General features: G+C 47.1%; 1 protein-coding gene across 1 annotated transcript in view; it reads right to left on the bottom strand.

Annotated features, from left to right (window-relative positions):
- sorbs2a (sorbin and SH3 domain containing 2a) overlaps positions 1-23,534 on the bottom strand; it is a 29,705-nt gene extending 6,171 nt beyond the window's left edge. The window contains exons 1-23 of the mRNA XM_028975750.1: positions 23,515-23,534; positions 22,847-22,903; positions 21,878-21,973; positions 20,158-20,184; positions 19,525-19,649; positions 17,338-17,751; positions 16,509-16,626; positions 15,515-15,690; positions 14,376-14,442; positions 13,555-13,605; positions 13,259-13,451; positions 12,775-12,889; positions 11,031-11,114; positions 9,032-9,088; positions 8,259-8,308; positions 7,638-7,807; positions 6,535-7,393; positions 5,581-6,464; positions 5,002-5,063; positions 4,616-4,713; positions 485-599; positions 279-407; positions 32-202 (exon numbers count right to left, since the gene is read on the bottom strand). Coding sequence (XP_028831583.1) covers positions 32-202; positions 279-407; positions 485-599; positions 4,616-4,713; positions 5,002-5,063; positions 5,581-6,464; positions 6,535-7,393; positions 7,638-7,807; positions 8,259-8,308; positions 9,032-9,088; positions 11,031-11,114; positions 12,775-12,889; positions 13,259-13,451; positions 13,555-13,605; positions 14,376-14,442; positions 15,515-15,690; positions 16,509-16,626; positions 17,338-17,751; positions 19,525-19,649; positions 20,158-20,184; positions 21,878-21,973; positions 22,847-22,856 — 4,071 coding nt within the window. The 5' untranslated portion in view covers positions 22,857-22,903; positions 23,515-23,534. The remainder of the gene's footprint in view (positions 1-31; positions 203-278; positions 408-484; positions 600-4,615; positions 4,714-5,001; positions 5,064-5,580; positions 6,465-6,534; positions 7,394-7,637; positions 7,808-8,258; positions 8,309-9,031; positions 9,089-11,030; positions 11,115-12,774; positions 12,890-13,258; positions 13,452-13,554; positions 13,606-14,375; positions 14,443-15,514; positions 15,691-16,508; positions 16,627-17,337; positions 17,752-19,524; positions 19,650-20,157; positions 20,185-21,877; positions 21,974-22,846; positions 22,904-23,514) is intronic.
- Between the last annotated feature and the right edge of the window lie 1,152 nt (positions 23,535-24,686).

Below are 24,686 nucleotides of genomic sequence, written 5' to 3' on the forward strand. Positions count from 1 at the left end.
ATTTAATAAGGAAAAATCACACTAAACTAACCTTCTGGGTCCTGTAGCTCTGGTTCTCAGTATAATGGCCTGGACTCCTGGAGGGGGATCTTTTGACAAAGTCAACATAGGATACAGGGAAAATACCCTGTCTGTTTGTGCCTGGAATTTTCCCCTCGTACCAGTTCTGATCAACCTGCCTGAGCAGAACCACCCTGTCCCCCTGTGAGACAGAGATTCAGATGTTAACTGTGAGCTAGGACAAAATGCATAGGACAAAATCACAAACAGAAGCGTGCCTTTCTCAGAGAGAGCTCCACATTGGTGTCAGCATTGAAGTTGTAGCGTGCCACGGCTTCACCCACCTCCCTGACCTGGGCTGGGGGAGGAGGCCTGGCAGGTTGCTGCTTTTCTACGGCTGGCATCTTCTGAGTGAGTCAGAAAATAAGGCTCGAAGAGAGCTCATAGAACACAGCTATGTACTGATTATAGCGTGAAAATCTACCTCAACATAAGAGATGGGGAAAATCCCCACACGTCCGCGATGCTCCCCCTCATACCAGTTACTGTCAATCTGACGGATGATGTTGACTGCATCGCCTTTTTTAAAAGACAATTCCCTACGGACAAACAAAAGTAGTACCATGGTTTGTGGGAATTATGGAGACTTGCTACATCATAATAAACAGAAGCCCTTGATATGTAACCCATGTCCTCAGTTTGTGTGTTTGGAGAGCACGCAGAATCGTTATAGTTAGCATCTGATCAAAAGTTAGCGATCAGCTGATTGACATTATTAACAACCATACCAATCAAACAATACAATATACAATGTACTTCATGAGGAAACACAATGCACAGGTACATCATCAACAACAGCTCAGTACAAACTTTCTGATCAATGTCAACACATATGACAAGAAATAATAGATACCTGAATCGATGAATCCAATATAAAAAAAAACATATATATGAAAGAAACAAATGAAATTGTCAGGATTGCCTGCAGCTGGGCTCCACACCGGAACCCAATCCTGACGCCCCATAAATGCCGGAAGTTTCCGCCCGTTCGGGGTCGCTGGCATTTTCGTGAACTCTCTGCACGAACTTGACCTGGTTTAGTTTTATGTGCTTTGAGTTCTGGCAATCGCCACACGCCTACGGTTAGTTTCAGTTCGTTATTTAAGTTAAATCGTTTTCGGCCACCGCGCCGCTGTTTATTTGTATTTCTTTATTGTTTATTTAATAAAACCCCGTTCCCAGCATGTCAAACCTCTGCGCTTCCTTCCCCCGTAAGTCCGTAGTCGTGACAGAATGCCAGCGACCCCCCCAAAAGCGCAGAGGTAAAAAGAGGAGAGAAGAAACGCCGCGAAGGACGCAGCCCGGCGCGGTGAACGCGGACGCCAGGGAGAGAGACGCGCCGCCCGTTCTGGTGGAGCGTTTTCTCCCCGAGAAGCCGTGGTACGCGGCGCCGAGTGATGACGTCACCACCGGGAAACTCCGCGAAACCCGGAAGCGACAACGTCGGCGGGTGAGTGGGCGGAGCGAGGACGTTGGCATCGGCAGCAGCGAGGAAGTGACGTGGGCAGCGAGCGCAGAGAAGATGCGACCCCCACGATCTTCGCCATGTCGAGCCAAGAACTCTGCGCTGCTGGCAAGGCTCCCCGTGGACTGGGACGACACGGACGACGACGAGAGCACGGGAGACGAGAGTTGGGCTCCGCCCATCGCACCAGTCTGCGATCGTCGCAAGGTCCGTGGGGACCCACGTCACTTCCAGGGGGGTGAGAAGCGACAACAACGGCGGCGTTCCTCCAGCGAGGGGATGGGCAGCCTCCAGCCCGAATGGCCAGAGTACTGTCCCTGGGAGTTGATCGCACCCTGGGTCCAGGATGTCCGCAGGGTGGACGACCCTCGGAGTCACAGGTGGGAGGACACGGATGACGAAAGCGACAATGACGTGGATTTTCGTTGGGCAGTCGGGGCCGGAATGGCTCCACCCAGCGCGCGCGTCCGAGATTGTCGCGACATCCGTGAAGATCCACGTGACTTCCGAGGGTATGAGGTCGACGGACAAACACGAGGATGACGCCGATTGGGCAGTCGGTGCCGGGATGGCTCCGCCCATCGTGCCCGTCCGTGCGAGGTCAGTGGAAACCCACGTCAGTCCCAGAGGTGCGACAACAGTGAGGAGGAGGACAGCGATGCGGGCGTAAGCTGGTGGAACAGGGCGACAGGAGGTCGCCAACCAGCAACTGCACTGTCGGAACTGCCTCACAGGGAGATGCCCTCCCAGTTCCAGTCGCCGACCCGCCTTCCCTCTGCTCGGACGTTCCCCAGCTGAACGGCAGCGCATCACCAGCGCCCCGCATGCTGGAGAAGAGACGTCCACCACCCCCACGGCACACGCCCACCACCATCTCCAGCGACGCTGCTGGCAGCAGGGAGAGACCGACAGGAGTTTTCGGGACTTCCAGCAGAGACTGAGGGCGGAGTTTGATCGGCCAGAGCCTGAGCCAGGGATCGAAACTCTGCCCCTCCACCACATCCAGCGCCAGTCAGGATCCGGGGCAAGAAGACCAAGCACTGGCGGGAGCGCGAAGGTCGCACCTCCCGAGATCCTGGCTGTGCCCCCTGAGGAGGTCCCGGAGTGCTCAGAGAGGGAACTAGACGACCCTCTCTTCTGTCTGTCTCTGTCTGTGTGTGTGTGCGTGGCATATGTGTCCGTATGTCGCCACCACTTCCCCTCTTTGTGTCCACCAGATGGTGACCCAGCAGCAGAGCCGAACCCCAGGGAGGGAGTTCCCAACCTGACTGCACCGGTCCAAGGCGAGGTGGACGAGCCCCAAGGTACCCCTAAGTCCAGCCGGGGGGGGTGCTCCCCCAAAGAATTTTTTGGGGGGGGTGCAGTTCGGGTTGGGGACTCCCCTGAGGGGAGGGGAGGTGGGGGGAAGCGATGGAGCTGGGTCCTCCGGTAGCCAGTGAGGAGGGCGGGCCAGGCATGGGCCTGCGTCTGCTCCAGAGGGGTGGAGCGCCATAGAGCCCCGGGTAGGCATGAGGACCCAGCTGGGACAGACAGGAAGAGGGCCTGCTTGTCCCAACGGACGCAGAAGGGCTAGCCGGATGGTCTGGCAATGCCCCCCCTTGGCACCAGGGCCGTTGCAGCGAGAGGGCTGCATAGTCCCAGAAGGCACCAGCCGGGGTGCCTGGAACAGTCGCCGAGAGGCTCTGGGACAATCTCCCTGCGCGGTGCAGGGGTGACACAAGACGTGTCAGAGGGGACATGTGGAGACAGGGCCCACATTACCCAGATGGATCGGCCCTGATATTGTGTGCAGGTACGGGAGTCCGGGGCCGCCAGGCGGGACCACGCCGGGGAGCAGGCCGAGGGTCCGGGGCCGCCATGCGGGACCACGCCGGGGAGCCAGGCCGAGGGGTCCGGGGCCGCCATGCGGGACCACGCCGGGGAGCCAGGCCGAGGGTCCGGGGCAGCCAAGGGACCACGCCGGGGAGCCAGGCCGAGGGTCCGGGGCCGCAAGCGGGACCACGCCGGGGAGCCAGGCCGAGGGTCCGGGGCCGCCAAGCGGGACCACGCCGGGGAGCCAGGCCGAGGGTCCGGGGCCGCCAAGCGGGACCACGCCGGGGAGCCAGGCCGAGGGTCCGGGGCCGCCAAGCGGGACCACGCCGGGAGAGCCAGGCCGAGGGTCCGGGGCCGCACCCAGCGGGACCACGCCGGGGAGCCAGGCCGAGGGACCGGGGCCGCCACGCCTGACCACGCCGGGGAGCCAGCCCGAGGGACCGGGCCGCCAGGCCTGACCACGCCGGGGAGCCAGCCCGAGGGACCGGGGCGCCAGGCCTGACCACGCCGGGGAGCCAGCCCGAGGGGACCGGGGCCGCCAGGCCTGACCACGCCGGGGAGCCAGCCGAGGGACCGGGGCCGCCAGGCCTGACCACGCCGGGGAGCCAGCCGAGGGACCGGGGCCGCCAGGCCTGACCACGCCGGGGGAGCCAGCCCGAGGGACCGGGGCCGCCACGCCTGACCATGCCGGGGAGCCAGCCCGAGGGACCGGGTCCTCCAAGGGGAGGATACAGCAGGCAGGAGCCCTGTGGTTGCCGCCATCCGCCCCGCCGCCTCCACTGATGGTACTGTTGGGGCTCCGAGGACGTAGCCCTTGGAGGGGGGGCTCTGTCAGGATTGCCTGCGGCTGGGCTCCACACCGGAACCCAATCCTGACGCCCCATAAATGCCGGAAGTTTCCGCCCGTTCGGGGTCGCTGGCATTTTCGTGAACTCTCTGCACGAACTTGACCTTGTTTAGTTTTATGTGCTTTGAGTTCTGGCAATCGCCACACGCCTACGGGTTAGTTTCAGTTCGTTATTTAAGTTAAATCGTTTTCGGCCACCGCGCCGCTGTTTATTTGTATTTCTTTATTGTTTTTATTAATAAAACCCCGTTCCCAGCATGTCAAACCTCTGCGCTTCCTTCCCCCGTAAGTCCGTAGTCGTGACAGAAATATTGAACATGAGCAGTACATTCAGCGGACATGCATGAGATGCAAGCTTGAACGTTGCTGCACCGAGATGTCATAAACATGCAAGTGCCCTGGTGCCATTTGCACCAACAGGTTGTACTCACTTGGCCGTTTGTGCCTTAAAATCGTATATAGCTCTGGCAGGCTGTTTCTGATGGAGGAGAGAAGACAGAATGAGATATGTCATCTGCTTAGATGAGACCTATGGACAATGAGAGAGAGCCACCATTCAGGCACAAATAAAGTAGTAGAAGTTCTGTCCAAGTAATAATGAAGCATAATAATCAAATGAGCCTCTACTGCGAGGGCTGATTACAGGTGCAGTGACAGTTTTGTGGCCAGACAAAGTCAGATTTTGAATGATCTTGAAAGCTAAGGAGGGAGAAGGGAAGCTTTTCCCATCACACTATTTATTTAAAGGCATACTTTTAAATAACATAGTCTGACACAATGCTAATAATAAATACTTTTTAACATAATTTAAGCTCACCTCTCTGTCTGGTGTGGGTCTCCGGCTTTGAGGAGTGTGGCGGCCCGCATCATGTGTCTGATCTGGTATAGAATATAAAGGGTAAGGTCAAAAGTCTTTAGAAGCAAAGATGTCACCACGTAACTATACATGCAGGCAACAGATACAATGTAGGGTGTGTACAACGGTGACGTCATTCAGCAGACCAACAGAAGGAAAATTAAACCAAAGCACAATAATATTTATTTCTCCATGACAGACGCCAGGACAATGGGGTTCAAGGTTCATGGCGGTACAATTCATGCACAGAAAGACAATACTGCAGGCAAACACAGTTATAAAAAATGCAAATGTGAATAAATAAATAATTACAAATCATAATTGTTTACACATTGTACATATACGTATAATAAATGGTAAATAAACTTAAAAAAAGGGAAAGGCATAAATGAAAGACATGCACATCTCTGGGAACACAACCCCGATGGACATGGTGCAGGCATGATAACAAGGAGTTGGGGTGGTGCCAGAGGACTGCAGAGCTCTTGAGCCATGATTGGCTGTGGGGCAAAAGTGAGCTGTGAGCCTCAGCTTCACCACCTGAGTAGTCGTGGTGGTTGCTGTTGGAGGCGTCTGCATGATGCTGCATCTTCTGGTGAGAGGCACTGGGTACAGCTCCACTGGGTGAAGCGTAGCCACTAGGGCAGCCTTGGCCCTGGTGGAGGTAAGGCTGGTGGTACTGGTGGCAGATAGGGGACGGTTCCCCGTTGTGGTGCCCACCTCGATGGCCCCTGAGAGAAGAGCTCCTCTCTGGCACGTCCGGCATCAGCTCCTTCAACAACCGACGGAGGATCCGGTCATCTGGCAGGCGCGCGCTTTCCCCTTTCCGCTTCTCTGCTCGGATGTGGTCGTAGATGTCCTGCAATGCGAAGTCCAGCGCCTCATAGACAGACGATTTGGCTTTTGGACGAGAGTGGCCACGCCTCTGGCTTGTACTGGGTGGGGAGCCCTTTTTCCGGCGGAAAGGCACAGGGCTGATTAAGAAGGCCAGCTTGGAGAGGCCTGGGTCAGTCTCATGGGTGTAAGACCGCTGGGTGGAGGACATGGGGGTGGTGGATGGTGGTCGTGAGTCCTTGCGAGCACTCTCCCTTTCGTGCTTCAGCATGGTGGTAAAACGGGTGTAGGACGCAGGACAGCGGCCTTTACAGGAGCTGATGAGGTGACGGTGCTGGAAGCCTTGACTCTGTCCCAGGCTCTGTTGGCTGTGGGGCTTCTGATGGTGGTGGTGATGATGGTGGTGACTGTGATGGAGGAGCTGGTGAGGTCCCGAGCCGTAGATGCTCTCTGAGGAGGTGAAGGAGCAGTGGTCGAAGTCACTCTCACTACAGTAGGACATGCGCTCCATCTGGATGAAGTCACTCAAGTCTGAGGCGGCCGCGTCGACCTCACTGTCCGAATAGTCAGGCTGCTCCTGATGTGTGGCGCTGGCTGGGCGTTGGTGTTGTGGGCGTAGATGTGGAGGTTGGAGTGGATGCTGGGGCAGATGATGATGGCATCAGGCTATCAGAGCTTGGGCGTGGCTGACCCTCTGGTGGGCTTCGAGGCCTCCTCTCCGGTGGAAGGGAGGCGGAGGATGGTGCTGGGTCATGGATGTGGTTGTGCTGATCATCCTCCTCCAGGAGCGACTCGATGGAGAAGCGGCGCTTTGGGCAGCCACTGCTGCTGGCACGAGACGAGGAGCCAGGTGTAGTCGCACCTGATGGTGTGGCCTCGTCACCTAGGTTCGGCATGGACTTGGACTTCTGTATCAGCTGCTCATACTCTGAGATGCGCGTGGGTACCATGTCCCGCGGCACTTCCATACCCCAGGGTGCCCACCCCGTCAGTCTTTTCCGGTGTTGCTGCCTCTCCAGCTCCAAGATCCGGGCCTGGACTGAACGGATGACCTCTGATGACAGCAGGTCGGCCCGGTTGATGCGATGCATTTTCTTATACAGCTGGAGGAAACCTGGTGCATCATGGGCCCTTCTCCGATGATGGTGATGCGGTTCAGATGATGTGGACGACTGGGGTGATTCACCATCACAGACCAGAGACCCGGCACTCTCTGACCGGGTGGTGCGGCCAGCGGGTGCTTTGGTGTGACCAGCTTGGTGCCCATCAGAGAGGAGGTCATCACAGCTGCGGGACTTGAGCTTGGGTGGCGTTGGATCCTCAGCACTGCTCCATCTCTCGGTGTCCTGCCGACACGTCTGCCAGCCGTTCTTGAAGCAGATGGAGCGCTTTGAGCTTCTTGAAGGGGGAGGGGGAGAAGAGGGGCAGGGTGGGACTGAGACGCAACGGGGTGGAGAGCGGGCAATGCCCGCTACGCCCGAGCTCAAACATGGTGAGTACATCTCACTAACCTCACCGACTTTACACATCCAGAACACAGCAGCATGGAGGGAGAAGAAGGAGAGCATGTGAGAGAAGATATAATAGACATTTAGTGTGTAGATAGAGAGAGTGAGAGAAAAGTAAAATTAGAAAGTATCTAATCATTCTGCTTCTCTAGAATGGTAGCTTGAATGGTTTTGAATGAAGTAAAAAAATAACATGGACTTTGTCACGTAAAGGGTTTTTAACTTTTACAGACACCATGAACGTTCCTTTAGTACCTTTAGTTCGGGATGGTGATGAGGGCGAGGAGTGGGCCGCGGGTTTCTTCAGTGTGCTACCTCTGTGGGGTTGGTGGGCTTGCGGCTGTACGGCATTCTGCTCACTGTGAGCGTTTTGCTGACTCACAGTCGGCTCCGACTTCCGCCTCTTTCTGTAGTCGCTGGCAGCACTGTCCACAAAACATTCCCAATAGAAATTGACTCAAAATATAAATGGAGAACATATGCCTGTCCTGAGCCCGGTAACCTGTGACATAGACTCTTCTTTATCCTTCAGTGCGCATGTAAAGCACTATACACTGCAGCTAAAAGAGCCCCAGTGGGACTGGGCTGCACGTGCAGCTCTTACTGGGGGGGCACAGGGGCTGCTGTTGGCTCACAATAGAGGCTCCACGATCAATGGGTAATTTATGCAGCTCTAGGGAGAGTGTGACGACTGTCAAACACATGCACACATACACACACACAATGTGTGAACAACAAAACGTGACAATGGGCTGCTAAATGATCATCCGACTTGGCCAGTGAAGGCATATCAGGATGCTGATGCTTTGTCCTTTGTGGTAAAGTCCCTGTCTCTGTAAGGGTGCTAAAGAGCGAAAAACAAAGCAATTGACTCACCTTGACGGTCGGTCGGGTGCTCTCTCTTCGTGGCTGAGGTACAGAGAAGTCTGGAATAGAGCAGCCAACAAAAGAGAAGCCTGAGTCTCTATGAACAAAGCTCGACCATCACGCACCGGCCCTCTGCTGCCAGGCAGTCCTTGTCCTCATAGCCCGCCCAAACCGTGGAGGTCGCTGGGAAACGGCACGGTGATTAATTCTAACCCTGCCTCTTGACCTCCCTAGGTTCTCTCCAAAACGACAAAGAGAAAGCACTACAGAAGTGTCAGCCTCGATCTTACAATGGGGTGCTGCTGCCTTGCTAAAACCAGGAATGGAGTCTGGAGTGGAGCTACGAGGCATCATAGAGCAGTGCGCATCAATCATTACTGATCCAGGGCCAGAGCGAACAAACCCTGGACATCTTTATCCCACACATGAGGCTCATGGTGATAGTCAGGATTGTCTTAAATAAAATACAATTAAATCAGCATGGATGCATAATGAATAATTGCAAAATTTCTTTGAAAGGACACAAAGACCTGGCAGAAGAAGATACTAACATGCACTTTTTTTGCATAATTTTTTTTCCCAGTGAGCACATTTTATAACAGAAAGGATCAGGAGGTCTTAATAACACCTTAATGATACAATAATACAAAACAGACAACTACAACTGGCAAAACCAGTTCGCTTTTTGGAATTGAACTATGTTGCCCTATGATGGTCAATCAGAAGACTTTAAGCCGAAGGGCGATCTGGCACAGCATGGAATGGTGCGGGCAGGGAATTACCTCGGTGAAGGCACGAGAGGAGCTGTCTGGATTATAATCCAGCCGCTTTTTAGGAGGCTTGAGCCCCAAAGCAGCAGTGAGAAGAGGAGGAGTGGAGATGAGGTGGAGGAGAAGCAGAGTGGCATCATGGGGGAAAAAAAAACAGAACATGTGGAGACAGTGACAAAAGTTAGCGAAACAGGAGGATGTACACAGGACTCCGGCGCTTACTCCGGCTGTAATTACTTTCAGGCGCACACTCACTTATTCTCTCACTCACTGTCCAAATTGAAACCACATCCCTAACAGAGGTAAAACTGTCTGGTGGCTCTGTAATTTGTGACTTTGTCAAAATGTCTAAAATATTGGTTTCAGGCTTCAACTGGGACAGGTTACACATTTCACTTACACTAAATACAACTTTCTCTATTTCCAAGATATGTTAATGGTGTTACTACAACACAAACACATACAGGTTGTGAGAGGGAGAAAAAAAAGTAGTTTTTCCCTAAACATTGTAAATTTGTATTATTTGTCATTTGTGGATTTGTAGGAAACAGGTGTATATAAGAGTACACACATACAGCCTCATAAAGAAAAAGTTGGGTGGGAGTAGCCTAGTGGGTAACACACTCACTTATGAACCAGAAGTCCAGAAGAACCATAAGTCACAGGTTCAAACTGCACTTACGACAACTGTGTCCCTTAGAATCGACACTTAACCCTGAGTGTCTCCAGGGGGACTGTTGTTGTAACTACTAATTGTAAGTCACTCTGGATAAGGGTGTCTGATAAATGCTGTAAATGTAGCTATCCAATAATCCTTTGTGTCCTCATTATTTGCTAGATGAATGCTGAAACATTTAAAGCACATGAGATTGGTGCCATTCAGGCAGCCATGTTTAGCAGTCTGTCGGTCTCGCTGTACATGTTTCTCTTCATCGTCAAAAAAAAAAAGGTGTGCTTGTGTGTTTTGGCTACGTGACCGGGTGCATAGTGGAGAGTGAACTGTTCCTCTGTCTCACAATGCGAGTATGGACTGCAGTAGTGTTACATTTGTTAGAGCAAACACACACACAAAGACAAAGCAACCAAAACCTCACTAGTGAAACTGAGCACATACAACAGTTTCAGACACTGAACACTGGCTTCTGATACAAAGGGGATGTGTAAAGGTCTAAAAAAAACAGTCTTCTTTATTAGTATGTGAGATATGTCATTTGTCAAGCCAAGGTATTACTAACCTTACAAGCTGGGTGTGGGGAGGAGTCGGCAATAATTGTGTCCCTAATTATTACACAGTGGATATGAAAAAAATACACACCCCTATTTCAATGCCAGGGTTTTGTGATGAAAAACATGAAACCACGTTATTTTTCCCACCTTGAATGTGATGTGTAACCTGTATAATCCAACTGAAAAATACAACAAATCTGTTATGGGGCAAATATACAAAAGAAAAATAACTAAATATATTGAAAAGTTACAATAAACTGGACGCATAGGTGTTCACGCCCATAAACTAAATATCATCATAGCACATCATGACTTATACGTCACATTAAAGGTGGGAAAACTTGTTTAACATCATTTTTGTACATAAGATAAACCTTGTATTTTAACAGGGGTGTGAATATTGCAGTATCCACTGCAAGCTTCTCAAATAGTCTCTCAGAAAAGTGCATATGATTGAATGAGTTTAAATCGTGCAACTTTCTTTGGCAGAAACATGTAAAAGTGGTTATGTACTTCTAAATCCTACACATCCGGCTCAATGCTCAGTCATGTCCATGATGCTTTAGCAGTGTCTGCAAGTGGCTGGTAGGGAGCACACAAGCACACATAAGCAGGAGACAACACAGTAGCTGCCGCCCACAGCATGCCAAGCACTGGGCTTCCATGGAGGCAAAGGGGCATCAGCCTGCCTTTCTCCAGCCAGTCTGGTGAAGAAAGCTGGTGGATGAGGGTGGGGAGACAGAGCAAACATGACACGAGTGGACAAGGCAGGACCCTCACTTACCGGCCGGCCGAACTCCAGCTCAGAAAAGAACTTATACCAAGGTTCGTTCTCTATATCTATGTCATCAGGGCTTAAACCACATGTCTGGAGCAGGAAAGCAACAAAGGGGGACAAGAAGGAGGTGCAAGGAAGTAGAGAGAGAGAGAGAGAGAGAGAGAGAGAGGGGAGGGTGGAGATGGATTTTAATGGCTGAGAGCTCGGCAGAGTTGCAGCAGCTAAGGAGCGAGGTGATGGAAGAGAAAACAAGGTCAGGATGGAAAGCGCCTCAACAGGTAAAATGAAAAAGCAGCGGTTCAATCACTGTAACGCGCAGGTACAAAAACTCACAAACACAGACATAAAATGGTGGTTCTTCTCATTCGTTTGTGTTTCTGCATTGCTGCTTTGTTTGTGGCTCCACATTAACAATAAAAATTCTAATGTAACAGCTCAGCTATTTTAAAAATAAAGATTGAAAGTCTTTAAGCTAAGAGGTGACTGAAAAAAGTCATCGGGTGCTCATAGGCACTATGAAAAATGCAATGCTGAGCTTAATCCAGTAGAGGGCAGCATGTTCCCAACTTCTTCCCCCGCCCTGCAGCCCTGACTGCGTTCAGCTCTCCCACACCTCCCACTCATGCCCACCTGGGACACTTTTCCCTGCCATAACCGCTGGCGTTTCACTCCAAAGTGGGGCTATGATTCAGCACGCTGCAGTGCGGGCTGTGGTTGACATTTAGGTCCACAGTTACCTGTGGGAAACGTAGTTTATTAGCTGCGAACCACTTCATGGGTCCATCAGGCCTTCTAGGCGCTTGACTATACGTCACCATTTTAGCCGCATTAGTTCTAAAAAAAATCCTATTACCCATTAACAAGCAGTCTTGCTCTCTCTCAAACACACACAAAACAACCATTGTTTTAAAGATGGCTTTTCCATCAAAAGTACTCTCTGGACAGGCTGATAAATGTGAGAGAGCAATGAAGGAAAATAATGACAGAGAAAGCAGTGAAATGACACCATACGATACAGCCACGGCTCAACTGAATTCCACATGCCCGTCTTTCACTGATGCTATTCAGCATGCTAGCACATTCAGTGGATGAAGCCCAATAAAGAAGCATGGTGAGTAGAAAAAAAGATTTGATCACATCACTAAACCACTGTCGCTTCTACATCAAAGCATGAGTAAAGGTCAGGTTAAACATTCTAACAATTTCATTACCTCATTCGAGATGCATTTATATGCACATATTGTACAGGTTCCATTCAGCTTCACACTGTCACAAGTCACTTTTTCTGGGATTCTGTTTTATTCCATGAAGAACAACAGCAACAGAAATGTTCCTTCACGCAATGATCAAATTACATAGCAGAACCTACAGCTTCCTACGTCTTTCTCCTCATTAAGGAATTTCTCCAAATAACAATGGTTCATATAAAGATGTGCTGCTGGAACATAATATGTGTTATGAAGTCAGTCTGTGGATTTACAAATATTCTGTTTTTGGGAAAAGAGACAGTCAAGATCGTTAACTGAAAAATGAAAAATCAAGATGAATCTGTTGTTGTGTTCTAAGTAGATTTTCTTCACATATAAAGGATCTCCCACTCAACACAGAATAAAAATATATAATCTGAATGTTAAGTGCAGGAATGGGCAATGAAGAGGGTAATTATTTCCTTTTTTTACGTAAATGAATTGGTTGCCCACTAGTGTAATGTGATTTAAAAGTGTGATTTTCATTTAGTGAGAGCACTCACCGGTCTCTCCTGCTCCAGGATGGAGGACTTTCCTGGTTCATACTCAAAAATACTCCTGGGCTCAGCACGGTACTTTCGAGTATCTACTTTCCTGTCTGGAGGGCCCCATTCATTCCTGCAGTTTTTAAAAAGAATAGTTATTCCCGAGAAGAATGGACGTTTAAAGCCCTGCAATGCACCAGAACCAGCTCAATGCAATTTTCACTGCACAAGCAGTACTAGTTCAGAGATGCTGTACCATATCAGAAGGTCATTTTAGAGCCACTGGCGTTCTCGTTTAGAGCTCAGCTTTACAGTAAAATGTCCGATATTTTACCACATTTATATAGTAGCTATACAAAGCAGTATTTAAATGGCTAAAACGTGCACTAGTACAGGATTCTCTTAACTGTAGAATTAAGAACTGAAAGAATTAAGCACATTTATCCCTCAATCCATACATCCAACCAAAGACCAAACCTGTGTGTGGGATGTCATATCTTACATGTCATATGATAGATCACGTCCCCGGTCGCTGTCACGTGACCTGAGCTGCAGCAAGGAGGGCATAGGAGGTGGGGGCGGAGGCACAGGGGACGGGTCTCTGAGGAACGGAGCACTTTCGTCTGTGGTTTTGGCGAGTGGGCGGTATGTGTGTGTACGAGGTGGAGGGTGGGCATGGACAGGATTATAGTTGTCTGAAAGATGTAAAAAAGGAAAAAAGTAGAACTGTAAATGAGGCAACAAGGAATATTGAAATACACTGTTCATGGGTCTGTGACTGTAATAATCCATACATACCATTGCTGACGACAGTGTATGTAGCATTGTACATGTCGGCATAATCATCATCTGGCAGTAAAAAACGGGAAGGATGAAAATAAAAACAGCCTCATTAGATTAAAAAAACATCCTTATCCCAATGCTACAAAAAAAACATGAGTGTGTATGCTGTGCCATTTCCATAAAATTGCCCTAGTAATGAAAACATTTTTACGCAGCAAAAGTGTTAATAGGGTGAACAAATTCTCTGTGCAGTCCTACATAGACAGATTTCTGGCCAGCACTACTAAAGATAAGGATGCAGGTGAATATACACAAGCAGGCAGGGCAGTTTCTAACAGCAACAGATTAGACTCAGCTATGTGGCTCAGCAAATCTAACAGTGCTGGACAGGTCTATGAGCCTTGCTGTGACATGCTATCTTGTCACCCTCTGTGCCAGCTAAGCAGGATAAAGATGCATGGTGTCAGCCCATAAAAAGATCAGCGACCCTTTATATGCCCATTCCATGAATTTATTCAATGTAGTGACAACATAAAAAACAGGCAATTACAGAATAATGAAAGTGATTTGGGTGATTTAGGTGCTGATTCTGGGTTGCAATATATTAATGTTATTCACAGGAGCTTTTATTTCCAAGATCAAATTTAGTCTATTAGAAGAAAAGTAAGTAAGTAAAACATGTAAATTAAGAAGGTAAAACACAACAATCTATATTTCCCTTATGGGTTTTAAATTGTATTACAAAAAATGTCTCACTACTCCCAGAGCAAAAATACGAGCTCAATATTCAGTATTACAACATAAACAATGTAATTAAAAAGAATTACATTTCTCACCTGCTTTGTGAACTGTGTGGATCTGCTTGAACATGGTCTTGTACCAGTCCTTCGGCCGGTCCACTGTCTATATAAACCAAAGAGTTTCAATCATTTCCCTCTGCCTACAGAGTCACACACTAGCCAATCTGCTCTTGTCCTGGTGGCCTGTCTGACAGTAAATTTAAATGGTTGCTGAAAGGATGCTGTCCGCAGAGACACTCTGGAAATAACCTGTGGCCATTATCTGACAGTGAACAAACATGCCAATTACAGAGCTGAAGAGAGAGCAATGAGGGGGAGTATGGGGATGTGGAAAAGGACAGAAAGGTCAAAAAGCAGAGGCAGACTGAGGAAGACAGACATAATAAAACGAGAGAACGTGGGATATATGTGGGTGTCAAGAGCACTGCTGATGAATACCTGCGTCACAAATAGAAAATTAAATGTTTCCTGCTGCAACGAGAGTGGAGAAAATCATCCTAAAGGCCTCAAAGCAATAAAGTGATTACAACAGACAAACTCTCTCTTTCTATGAGACATAAAGCTGTCTTAGTCCTGAATGACAGTCCAGGGCCCACTAAACCCAGCTGGCTGAAGGATAATCAGAGATGGGCCAATGTAGGCTCCATAGTAACCATTCCAGTTACCAGAAAATGTTCTTAGAGGCTTTGCAGAGCTTTGAGGTATTTCCCCCCTCCCTCATGTAAAATGCACTGAAAATACCATAAAAATAACTCCACCATTTAAAATGTTAACTAGTCAAATAGTCAAATAGGACAGAAACCTTGGATCATAGTTACTGTTAAAAAAAAAGAAAAAATAGTTATTAATATGCTAAGGGAGACCTATCCTTTCATGCAACTACATTTCTATCAGCTACCAGTTCAGACCAGTTCAGGTTGGAAAGCCTGATGACAGTGCTTTTAAGCAAATCAATTTTTTGTTTCAGACCAAACCTTAATTGCTACAAAAGCACCACTTACCAGCCCCTCTCTGTACAATTTGGCAAATTAAACAACAATAAAACACCCACCAGAAATAAGTGTGATTCATAAACAAATTCCCACCTCCTGAAACTAGAGCACTTGACACTTTCAACAGGGACGAACGGTACCAATCCTGTCTGCCAACAATATACTAAGTCAAACAGTACTCACTGTTCGGATGGCAATGGGGATGCCCGACTCGTCCACAGGGCCGATGCCCTCGTAATGTGGCGCTTTGATTACGGACACTTTCTTCTCCTCCTCTGAGAAACGAGCAATGGGCACGGTGCTGTTCACCGTAGTTTGACCCTGCACCACCGTCCCCCGTGATACTGACTCTGATAAATCTAAGAGAGAAAAAGAGAAGAGAGCGAGGGAGAGAGCGAGTGAGAGGCGGGACAGGGGTAGTAGTGTGTAAATACAAAAGAAGGGGGGTAAGTGGGGTAAAACAAAGGACAAGCATACCTAGGAACCAAGAAGAAGGTCCCCTCTTAAAAAAAAAAAGAGCTTAAGAAGATAACTCCCTTGCTACTGAAAACTTTGTAGGTGTTACAAATGACCTTCAAGCTGTTGATGGGAAGAAAAGGTACCTGAATGGCCATTTAAACTTTCGCGCTACCTCCGAAGGATCCAGCTCATCACTCAGTAAATAATGTACTGTGATTGAAAAGACTGGATGATTCTGATCATGACTGATCAAAACTGACTGACTCTACTTGGTGTCAATGTTTGGGGAAGACTTGCCCAAAGGTGACCGAGAAGCATTGATTTTATGAATTCACTGATTGATTTCACTAATTCTCTTAACTGCCCACACAAGAGTGGTCTTGCAACATTAAAGGGTTCAGCGAGAGCCGCAAGGTATGGTAACAACTACACTGCACCACCATCATTACAGCTGCAGACGTGCCCTACCCTAGCAAATCAACCAGACTGATAGGATGACTAAAGACAAATATCCACCCTCAAGCAGGGATTCAGGGTGCTGGCCTTTGATGAAAGCAGGTCTTATGCAAACTTAAGCAAGGAAAATGTCTTTCACATCTTAACTTCATAAACAAGAATAATCAGACAATTTACATAAATTGGTATCTACCGATGCATCCACCACTGGATTAGAACAGCTATAGAAATGCTATAATGCTATTATTTGTCAGAAGCTCACCTGAGCTGAAACTCTGCTGGACACGTATGACCCCTGGGCTGTATTTGGGTGGTGGAGGGGGGTAGGCAGGAGGTGAGAAGGACCTCTCCGCATAGCCTGAACTGCCGTTTATTGTTGCCTGGTTTTGAGGAACACAGGGGAGATGAGAGATGTTAGACTGATGAAAATGATCAATTGAGGACATTTAAAGCAGGTGAGTCAGTGAGCAGGTGGGACCTACAGGACTGCAGCACCGATGCATCACAGTGACGAAAGACATTGTCTAATGGCATGAATGGTTACACAAAATAAATGCTACAGAAAACATTCAGTTAGAGTAGCTAACATGAAAGTGTAACAGGCACAACACATTTTAGACAGACAGAGGGTAGGACAATAGTCAAGGTTACCATTACGTAAACATAATTTTTTTTATAGTTAATTAATTATGAAAATATTGGTCATTTATTTTAAAAGTTGCTTTTTCATGTGGAAAAGTCTCCATCACATTTAATAGCAAAAAAAAAAACAACAACAAGAATCTATTACAGGTTATGTACAGCACAATGTAGAATGAGTTCATACAGAGCACAGATTTGCCATAGCAATGCAGTAAGTAGTAACAGATACACTAGTTGGACAAAACCAAAGCATGAATTATGAAATATGTTCATCAAAATGGGTTAGGATAGGATCAACATGCATCTGAAGTGCATTTTTGTGTATGCATGCAGGCAGCTAGCCAGCAGCGTGGTGCATTTGAGGTGATGAAAGGCATTGATTTTGACTGCATGGTTGCATAAGTGTGTCCACAGAGCATGGGGCCAGAGCGGTTGGTTGGGATAGTTACGTTAGTGACCGCAGCCATGGTGATGCCTGTGGCAGGAGTGATGGCAGTTAGGATGTGGTCGTCACTGGGGGCGACCGAGGCGTGGCTGAAGGAGGGAGAAGGTGTGGCTGATGTGCAGGGGGAGGAGTCCAGCCCACAGATTTGCAGCTCCTCCAGGACGGCCGTGGACGAGGAGTAGTGACTGAGAGCCGACACGGTAACTGGTGAGGCCACCGGGGAGACTGAGCCCCAAAACACACCACTTCCCCCTCCTGCACCCCCCTTTTCTTGTGGGGTGTACGGTGTTGGAGAGAGGGCGGAGGACAGAAAGTCCGGGGAGTACTGGATGGCACGACTGTAGGGGGAGCGGCGAGACGCAGGATCGGGGGACATGGTTCCCGAGGGGGAGGAAGTGCCACCTCGTGATACATCGGGCTAGAGGATAGGGTGAAAGGAAGGAGGGAGAGAGGGAAGGCGTGAGAGGAACTGAGGTGGAAAAGCAAACAAATCGGTTAAATATGGTTCTGAAGTGGCGAAAGTGTAGAGTTCGTGCTGTAGGATGAAGAAATATCACACAATATCGGTAAACCTGGATTACACAGGGACCAAACAAAGAACCAGAAGACCACAGAGTCACAGGTTCAAACCCCACTTACACCCATTGTGTCCCTGAGTAAGACAGTTAACCTTGAGTTGCTGGATCAGCCTGATTAAGGTGCATGTGTAGCTGTGGAGGAAAGTTAGTAGCATATGGGCAGAACAAGCACTGTGTAAATTATTTATACCACCAAGTTTCCAGCAGGCTGTGGGGGATCCTTGGACACCGGTTCTGTGGACGTTTCTGGCCTGTGGGGGGGGATTTGGATGGAGAGAGAGGCAGTGTGTGTCTCACTATGGAGCGCAGGGGTGGTGTCTTTGGAAGGGGGTGCACATGAAGCAGATGCATACTTGGGAGGGTCTGATTTAGGGAAGGACGGTGGATTTGCATCGGACTTGTGGACAGGGGGGTCTTGAGCTGTAGCTGGAGTGAGTTTGAGGGACGAGACCTTGCGAATTTGGACTTTTGTGGTGTTGCTGCTGGGACTATCGACAGCAATGGTGGAGGAGGGGATCAGTGGAGGAGCAGAGGTGGAGGCGCAGAAGGCAGAACTGGTTTGTTCAGAGTAGGAACAGGATGCTGTGCTAGTCTCGCTAACTGTGCAGGATTTTTTATTTATGTGTCGATCACCCTGTGATAAAGATATGAAGTTAGGTCCAGACGGGTCATCCAGAGCAGCCAGTGAACTGTAAGAGGGAGGGTTAACACCTGTAGGAGGTAAATGATAGCTCTCTCTCCGAGGGGGTGGGAGGGGGACCTGGTTGACACCAGAGTGAGCCAGTCGAGAAAGATGAAACACAAAACACGTTAGAAAAAAAAAAAGTGAGAATCCTAGAAGAAGAAAATTAATGAGCAAAAACTGCTGTGAAGATTACTTGTGAATTGAAGTATTACTTTCACACAAAATTCCGACAGTTTGAGATGGTTTGAGGAGATCTGAGGCCAGACCGCTGCTGCCCTGTAATTTCACACACATACTTTTTTGAAGCAGCAAATGAATTTTGATTAGCTTCTCGAATGCTCTGCAACACAGCACGAAGACTGCCAGTGAGCGGAAAATCTGATTTGCCTGTACTTTATGTATTTCAACAAATCATTTTAAATGACTGATTGTTTTTATCTGTTATAGAAAAAAAAATTCTGTTGCATTATAAATGAAAAGCAGAGCAACACTAACTCTGCAAATCTGTCAAAAGTGTTCTGATTTAGTGTTCTTGTCCAATAACTTAATAATGTGAAATTAATTGAGCACGAGACTATCAGTAATGAACCTTCAGATTACTAGTGGTGAAGTGCTGTGGGCTGATCAATGTGCACTTTTATATTCATTTTATACTATGTTTATATATAAAACACAATGCACTTGAACCAGCAGAACCAGCATGGTGGCAGCACAGGTTCAAACCCCACTTACTACCATTTTGTCCCTGAGCAACACATTTAACCCTGAGTGTCTCCAGGGGGGACTGTCCCTGTAACTATTGTAAGTCACTCTGGAAAAGGGCGTCTGCTAAATGCCACGCGTGTAAATTGTGAATGTGTATATAAAGATAGTGGATAGTCTGGGTGCAGTAATGTGTGGCAAATGATTTAGCAGCAGCAGGGTTTACCGGGGTGGGAGATTTCTTGTCCTGCAGGCTGGGCCTGACGCTCCGGAAACCTTTACTTGTGAGTGAGGAGCTGCCTGCTTCTCCATTCCTCAGGCCATCTGTGGCACTGCGGGAACGCCACACATCTGCGGACAAGGGCGTGCATAGAGTCAGCCAAAGGTACTCACACAATGTTACAGAAAACACAAAATCACACACAAATTTTCAAACACACACCCAGTTTTATTTCACATTTTTATCATAGATTGCTAATGCACATTTACTGGACTGTAGGTATTTTAACAGCAAGAAATAAAGGTTAACTGCCCATGTAAAATACGGAAAGTGGAATCATATTATTTACATTGATTGCATTGATTATATTTGAGTGAATGTGTTTTTTTTTTAAAGTTGATTTTTATTACTCATGTTTAATGACAGATTCTGTCCCAGTCAGCAGCAGATATCACAGAATATCTTACTGTCCTTTCCATCTCTGATTTGATCAAGTCAGAATACTGATCCAATCAACAGCCAATGGAAACTGAGTGCCTGTGGCCTCAAAGACAACAACAGATGCAATCCACTGATGACTGTTCAATCACTGCTATAATTCTCTAATTTCATATGTAAGTAGCTGAAAAAATGAATTACCTGAGTCTGATGAGTGCGAATCACTCCCTGGGGGAAAAGAATGTAGTACGGTAAGCAAACTGCTGAATCTAATGATCACGACCTAAACGTTGAATGAATGTAAGTCACGTACACTGAGATGAGGTGAGAAATGTCACCTATTAGTTTAATTAATAACAGTATATTGTTTGGCAAGTTCAAAATAATAGCAATGCAAGAGAACATGCACAGCAGTGAAATATGATTCATGTTCTACAGACTGTCTCTCTGGTGGCAGATTTCTGAGTAGTGCGGTGATTTTGTTGGTTTATTAATATCTGTGTCTCTGTGCTTTAATTGGCTGATGCCATTTTTGCTTTGGCCACACTTACTGTGAGGAGGGATTGCAGTTTTGCTGAAATGGCAACAGCAAAGCTGGAGGTCTAGACAGATATGCAGATACATTTTGCAGCTACTCAAAATGGAGCTTCTATGATTTTATTATAAATGCACAGTGCAAATAAATGCAAGGAAAGAATAGTGTGTGTCTGTCCATGTTTAAAAATTAATGGGGCACGGAGAGTGTTTTTTTATATCTTTGTCAGGCCTTAATAGCTTTTTTTGCTGTCTCCCATGGAGTTCCAGACTCAGGGAGGTTCACTGGGACGGCAGGGGAGGAGCGTTAATCGCTAATGCACCGGCTCAGCAAGGCTGAAGGGTGTCATGCATCTTAATTCAGACGACTTTAAAGGAAGCTACATTTCAAACACAGCCTCTGGATCAAGTGATGTCCTATGGCAGAGTCATTTTGTACGCCCTGAGGACCACCATTTTCTACATGGCACAGACACAAGATGAAACTAAACGTGACGATATTAGAAAACGTCACTAGTTGCCATTATTTAGAGTTCGGAACACTGGGAACTAATTTTCCTGTGCTGCAATATCTAACTAATGTAGATATCAGTAATGGCCCCACATTTACATATGAAAAGGACTGTGTCCACTTTCTGTGTCCTTTAGTACTTCTTAAACAAGTACGTGTCAGCTTCTTAGATATTCTTGCAGGGTGTGCAAAGATTGATAGATTGAGTTGTTTAGTGCGAGACAGAGCTGCTAACAAAGAGAGATGGTGAAATGAAGTCAAGGAGACAAGAGAAAGAAAGATTAATGGCTCCGAATGACAGACACAATATTTGAGAAGGATGGGTCATGAATGATCAGGGCAAATAGACACAAAAAGAAAAAAGGAATAGTGGAAAGAAAGCCGCTTTCAGACAAAAGCAACAAAGGACAACTGCATTTCCATTTCAACATTTGGATCATTTGAATAGATTTCCAAACAACATTTTTATCATGTTTTTCATGTTCGGTCTGAAACTGTTGCTTTTGGAGCATTTTTATGTCTGTTTTCAAGTGCAAGTGTTAAATAATACAGTTACAGACCTTTCTCTATCATACACATCCTGTTAATTTTCCAGTATTTTCATGCTTATAATACTAACATCAACCAGAGCAAATTATAATAACTGTTTACAGGGGCAGATCCCTGAAGCAAATCAAGTTCAGTATCTTATTCTGGAAACCAATGGTTCTAAGTGTGCCTTGAACTGCTGAATCTGGCTGAAAAGCTCAGAGGCTCAGATGTCTCCATTACCGTGCTGACGTTCTGCCAAGGCCGGAGCACCGAGCCCTCTCCGGCACTGTTCTGTTGTGTGTGCAGCAGGGTGGGTGAGTGTTAAAGCGCTGTGGAAGTTAATACCTGCAGCTGTACAAAGGTTTGGGGAGCTCTGGACCCTCTTCATGGGGGCCAGCGTGAGAGACAGCGAGGCGCTTTTGCGAGCACATCCTCCGCTATCTGAGAAAGCGCATTTTCCATGGCAACGTGCATGCATACACACACACACACACACACACACACCACACACAAACAAAAAAAAAAAGCTCATGCACCCCAGTACAAAAAAGCACATGCATTACCGAAGCCAAATAATTTCTCAAAAAATCATGAAAAGCTTCAACCTGCGACACTCAAACTAAAGCAAAATGACTTCATTTATCTTATTTTGCTTAGAAGTTCTCAATCTTGAAAAAAATACTGGTGGAGGCTGTGTAATAATAACTGCTGAACATAAATTATAGGTCAAAAATAAATGGCTTCTGGGCAGGCACCTCATGTCTGGATGATTGCTGAAGCAATAAATCACATTTTATTACCAGCACCAATCTCCCAGCATGCAATTCAATCAGCACAATCTGTTATTACAAGGCAATATGTGAGTTATGCTTTGGCAGGCAAATGACACTCATTCTAACAGCTCAATTGGGGCACTTAAGGTCCTACGCAGACCAGGAGAGTGGTGCATAGGTAAGTAATTAGCAAGCATAACCAATCAGCGAGGCATTGATTAAAAAAAATTATATCCATGCATTTTCCCCAGTTTTAGATGTCAGAAAGTCATGTGTGTGTGTGTGTGTGTAATAAACAGAGTGTGGCAGACTGCCACCCCTGAACACCGATAATACCAGTCACATGCTAATTTGCTGGAGCTGCATCTCTGCTGGAAGCTAAATGGGAACCGGATGGCTCGGCTCACTGGGTGCCAAGTCTTGCAGTAGGTGTTTCACATTTTTGTTTTTCCAAAGCTGCCGTTGAGGTATTTAATTAAACAGCCAATATATGAATTTAAAAAGAGTGCAATGGGTTTGAGGAGGTATGAATTTCACATACCTGTGTTCATGCTGATGTTTTTTTCCTGACTGCACTACAGAGGGCACTATCACTATCCTGAAAGAAAAACAAAGACCATGAGTACAAGACATGAGCCAGCACTAAACATGTCGCTCCTTCGCTTTCAAAACGGGATCACGTCCTGACTAGGAAAACCCCACACATCAATAATTCACAACTGTGCGATCTCCAAACTGAAGCCCTCCGAGGGGAGAAATGTGATTCCTCTGCTGCAGAAACTCTTCTGAAGAACCACACTGTGAATACCAACAGTTTTTACTGATTGGAATGACAGTGGGTTAACCTTGAAAACAGAGGCATCAAACTCCTCACCGCAGTGGTGGGATGGACGTTTAAAGGAACTTTGGTGCAAGGCAATTAATGCATAGCACTGAACAATGTACCCCACCCCACCCGCAAAATAAAAAAGCAACAAAAACAGTAATTCACCAATGAAAGGCCATGCAATAAAAGGTCAGGCCGTTGAATTTCATGACAACTGAATACAATTTGTGCAATAGATTCATTAATGCAACATTACTGTCATTATTCTAAAACAGAAGTTCTGATCATTCTAAATACAATTTCTATTCATAGCATGTCCACTTCCAGCAACGTTTAGCACCTAATGCTAAGGATGTAGTGCCCATTGCAGTGAAATGAGCCACCTTTGTCTTTTAGACGTCTTATTCATTGTCAGCAAACGCTGTTGATGATGCTGCACCGACTGCACAGCGCTGCGCCTGAATAAGACAAAGCTGCCTCTTCCAGTAATGCCCTGTGACAGCACGGAGAAACTATTAAAGCGGCACTCCTTCGCTCCACAGCTAAAAAACGATAAGCCAGCAGTGCCATACTGTAATTGGGCTTCCCTGTGGCCTATATAGGTGAGCATTATCCATTACTGCGTTGAAGCCATTTTCCATCCATGGAGACCTATAATCTAGTGAAAGTACAGTGGGAGGGGGGCTAATTGAGTTATCCATCTGAAAAACACATCACAATTAAAACACAATTAAAAGGCACAAAATGACACTGCAAGAACAAGAAACGTATGACAACAGACAGAAATACATTAATGTTAATGTGTAAATGATTCACTTGGGGAGATTTAAAATTTAATTTTAATCCAGAATTTCTGTTTAGTTGCTATTACCAAACAGTGAGCCAAACAAAATGACTGAGAAGACGTCCCCTGGCAACCGAAACACATTTTGGGTTGGCAGTTGTACCTGGTCGCTGGGGTTTGGCAGCTGGATTGAAAGCCTTTTAGGCATATGCTGTTTTTAGACTGTTTTGGTCTGTCATAACATTAAAGTCTATGGAAAAAAAGTCACAATGCTTTGTGATTTAATTCATGTGCTGCATGTGTATTCGGAATCACTCTCTCGGCCACAGATGCCCCTGTAAAACCAAATGTAAAGTAAAGTGAAGTGAAGTGATTCCATTTATCCACATGTGATACACAGCAACACAGCACACGGTGCACACAGTGAAATTTATCCTCTGCATTTATCCCATCACCCTGAGTGAGCAGTGGGCAGCCATGACAGGCGCCCGGGGAGCAGTGTGTGGGCACGGTGCTTTGTTCAGTGGCACCTCAGTGGCACTTTGGTGGATCAGGATTCAAACCGGCAACCTGCTGATTACGGGGCCGCTTCCTTAACCGCTAGGCCACCACTGCCCCAGATACTACACTTGATCTTAGCCAAAAGGCAGAGAAGCGATGTAATTTGGTGTGATTGCTCTAACCACTTTGTCTTGTACTTTTATGAATCAAGACCTCAAATGCGGTAAGTACTTTATAAATCGATTAGCATATAAATGTTCTATGTGGTGA

The sequence above is a fragment of the Denticeps clupeoides genome, chromosome 4 (assembly GCF_900700375.1).
Source record: "Denticeps clupeoides chromosome 4, fDenClu1.1, whole genome shotgun sequence".
Classification (NCBI taxonomy): Eukaryota; Metazoa; Chordata; class Actinopteri; order Clupeiformes; family Denticipitidae; genus Denticeps; species Denticeps clupeoides.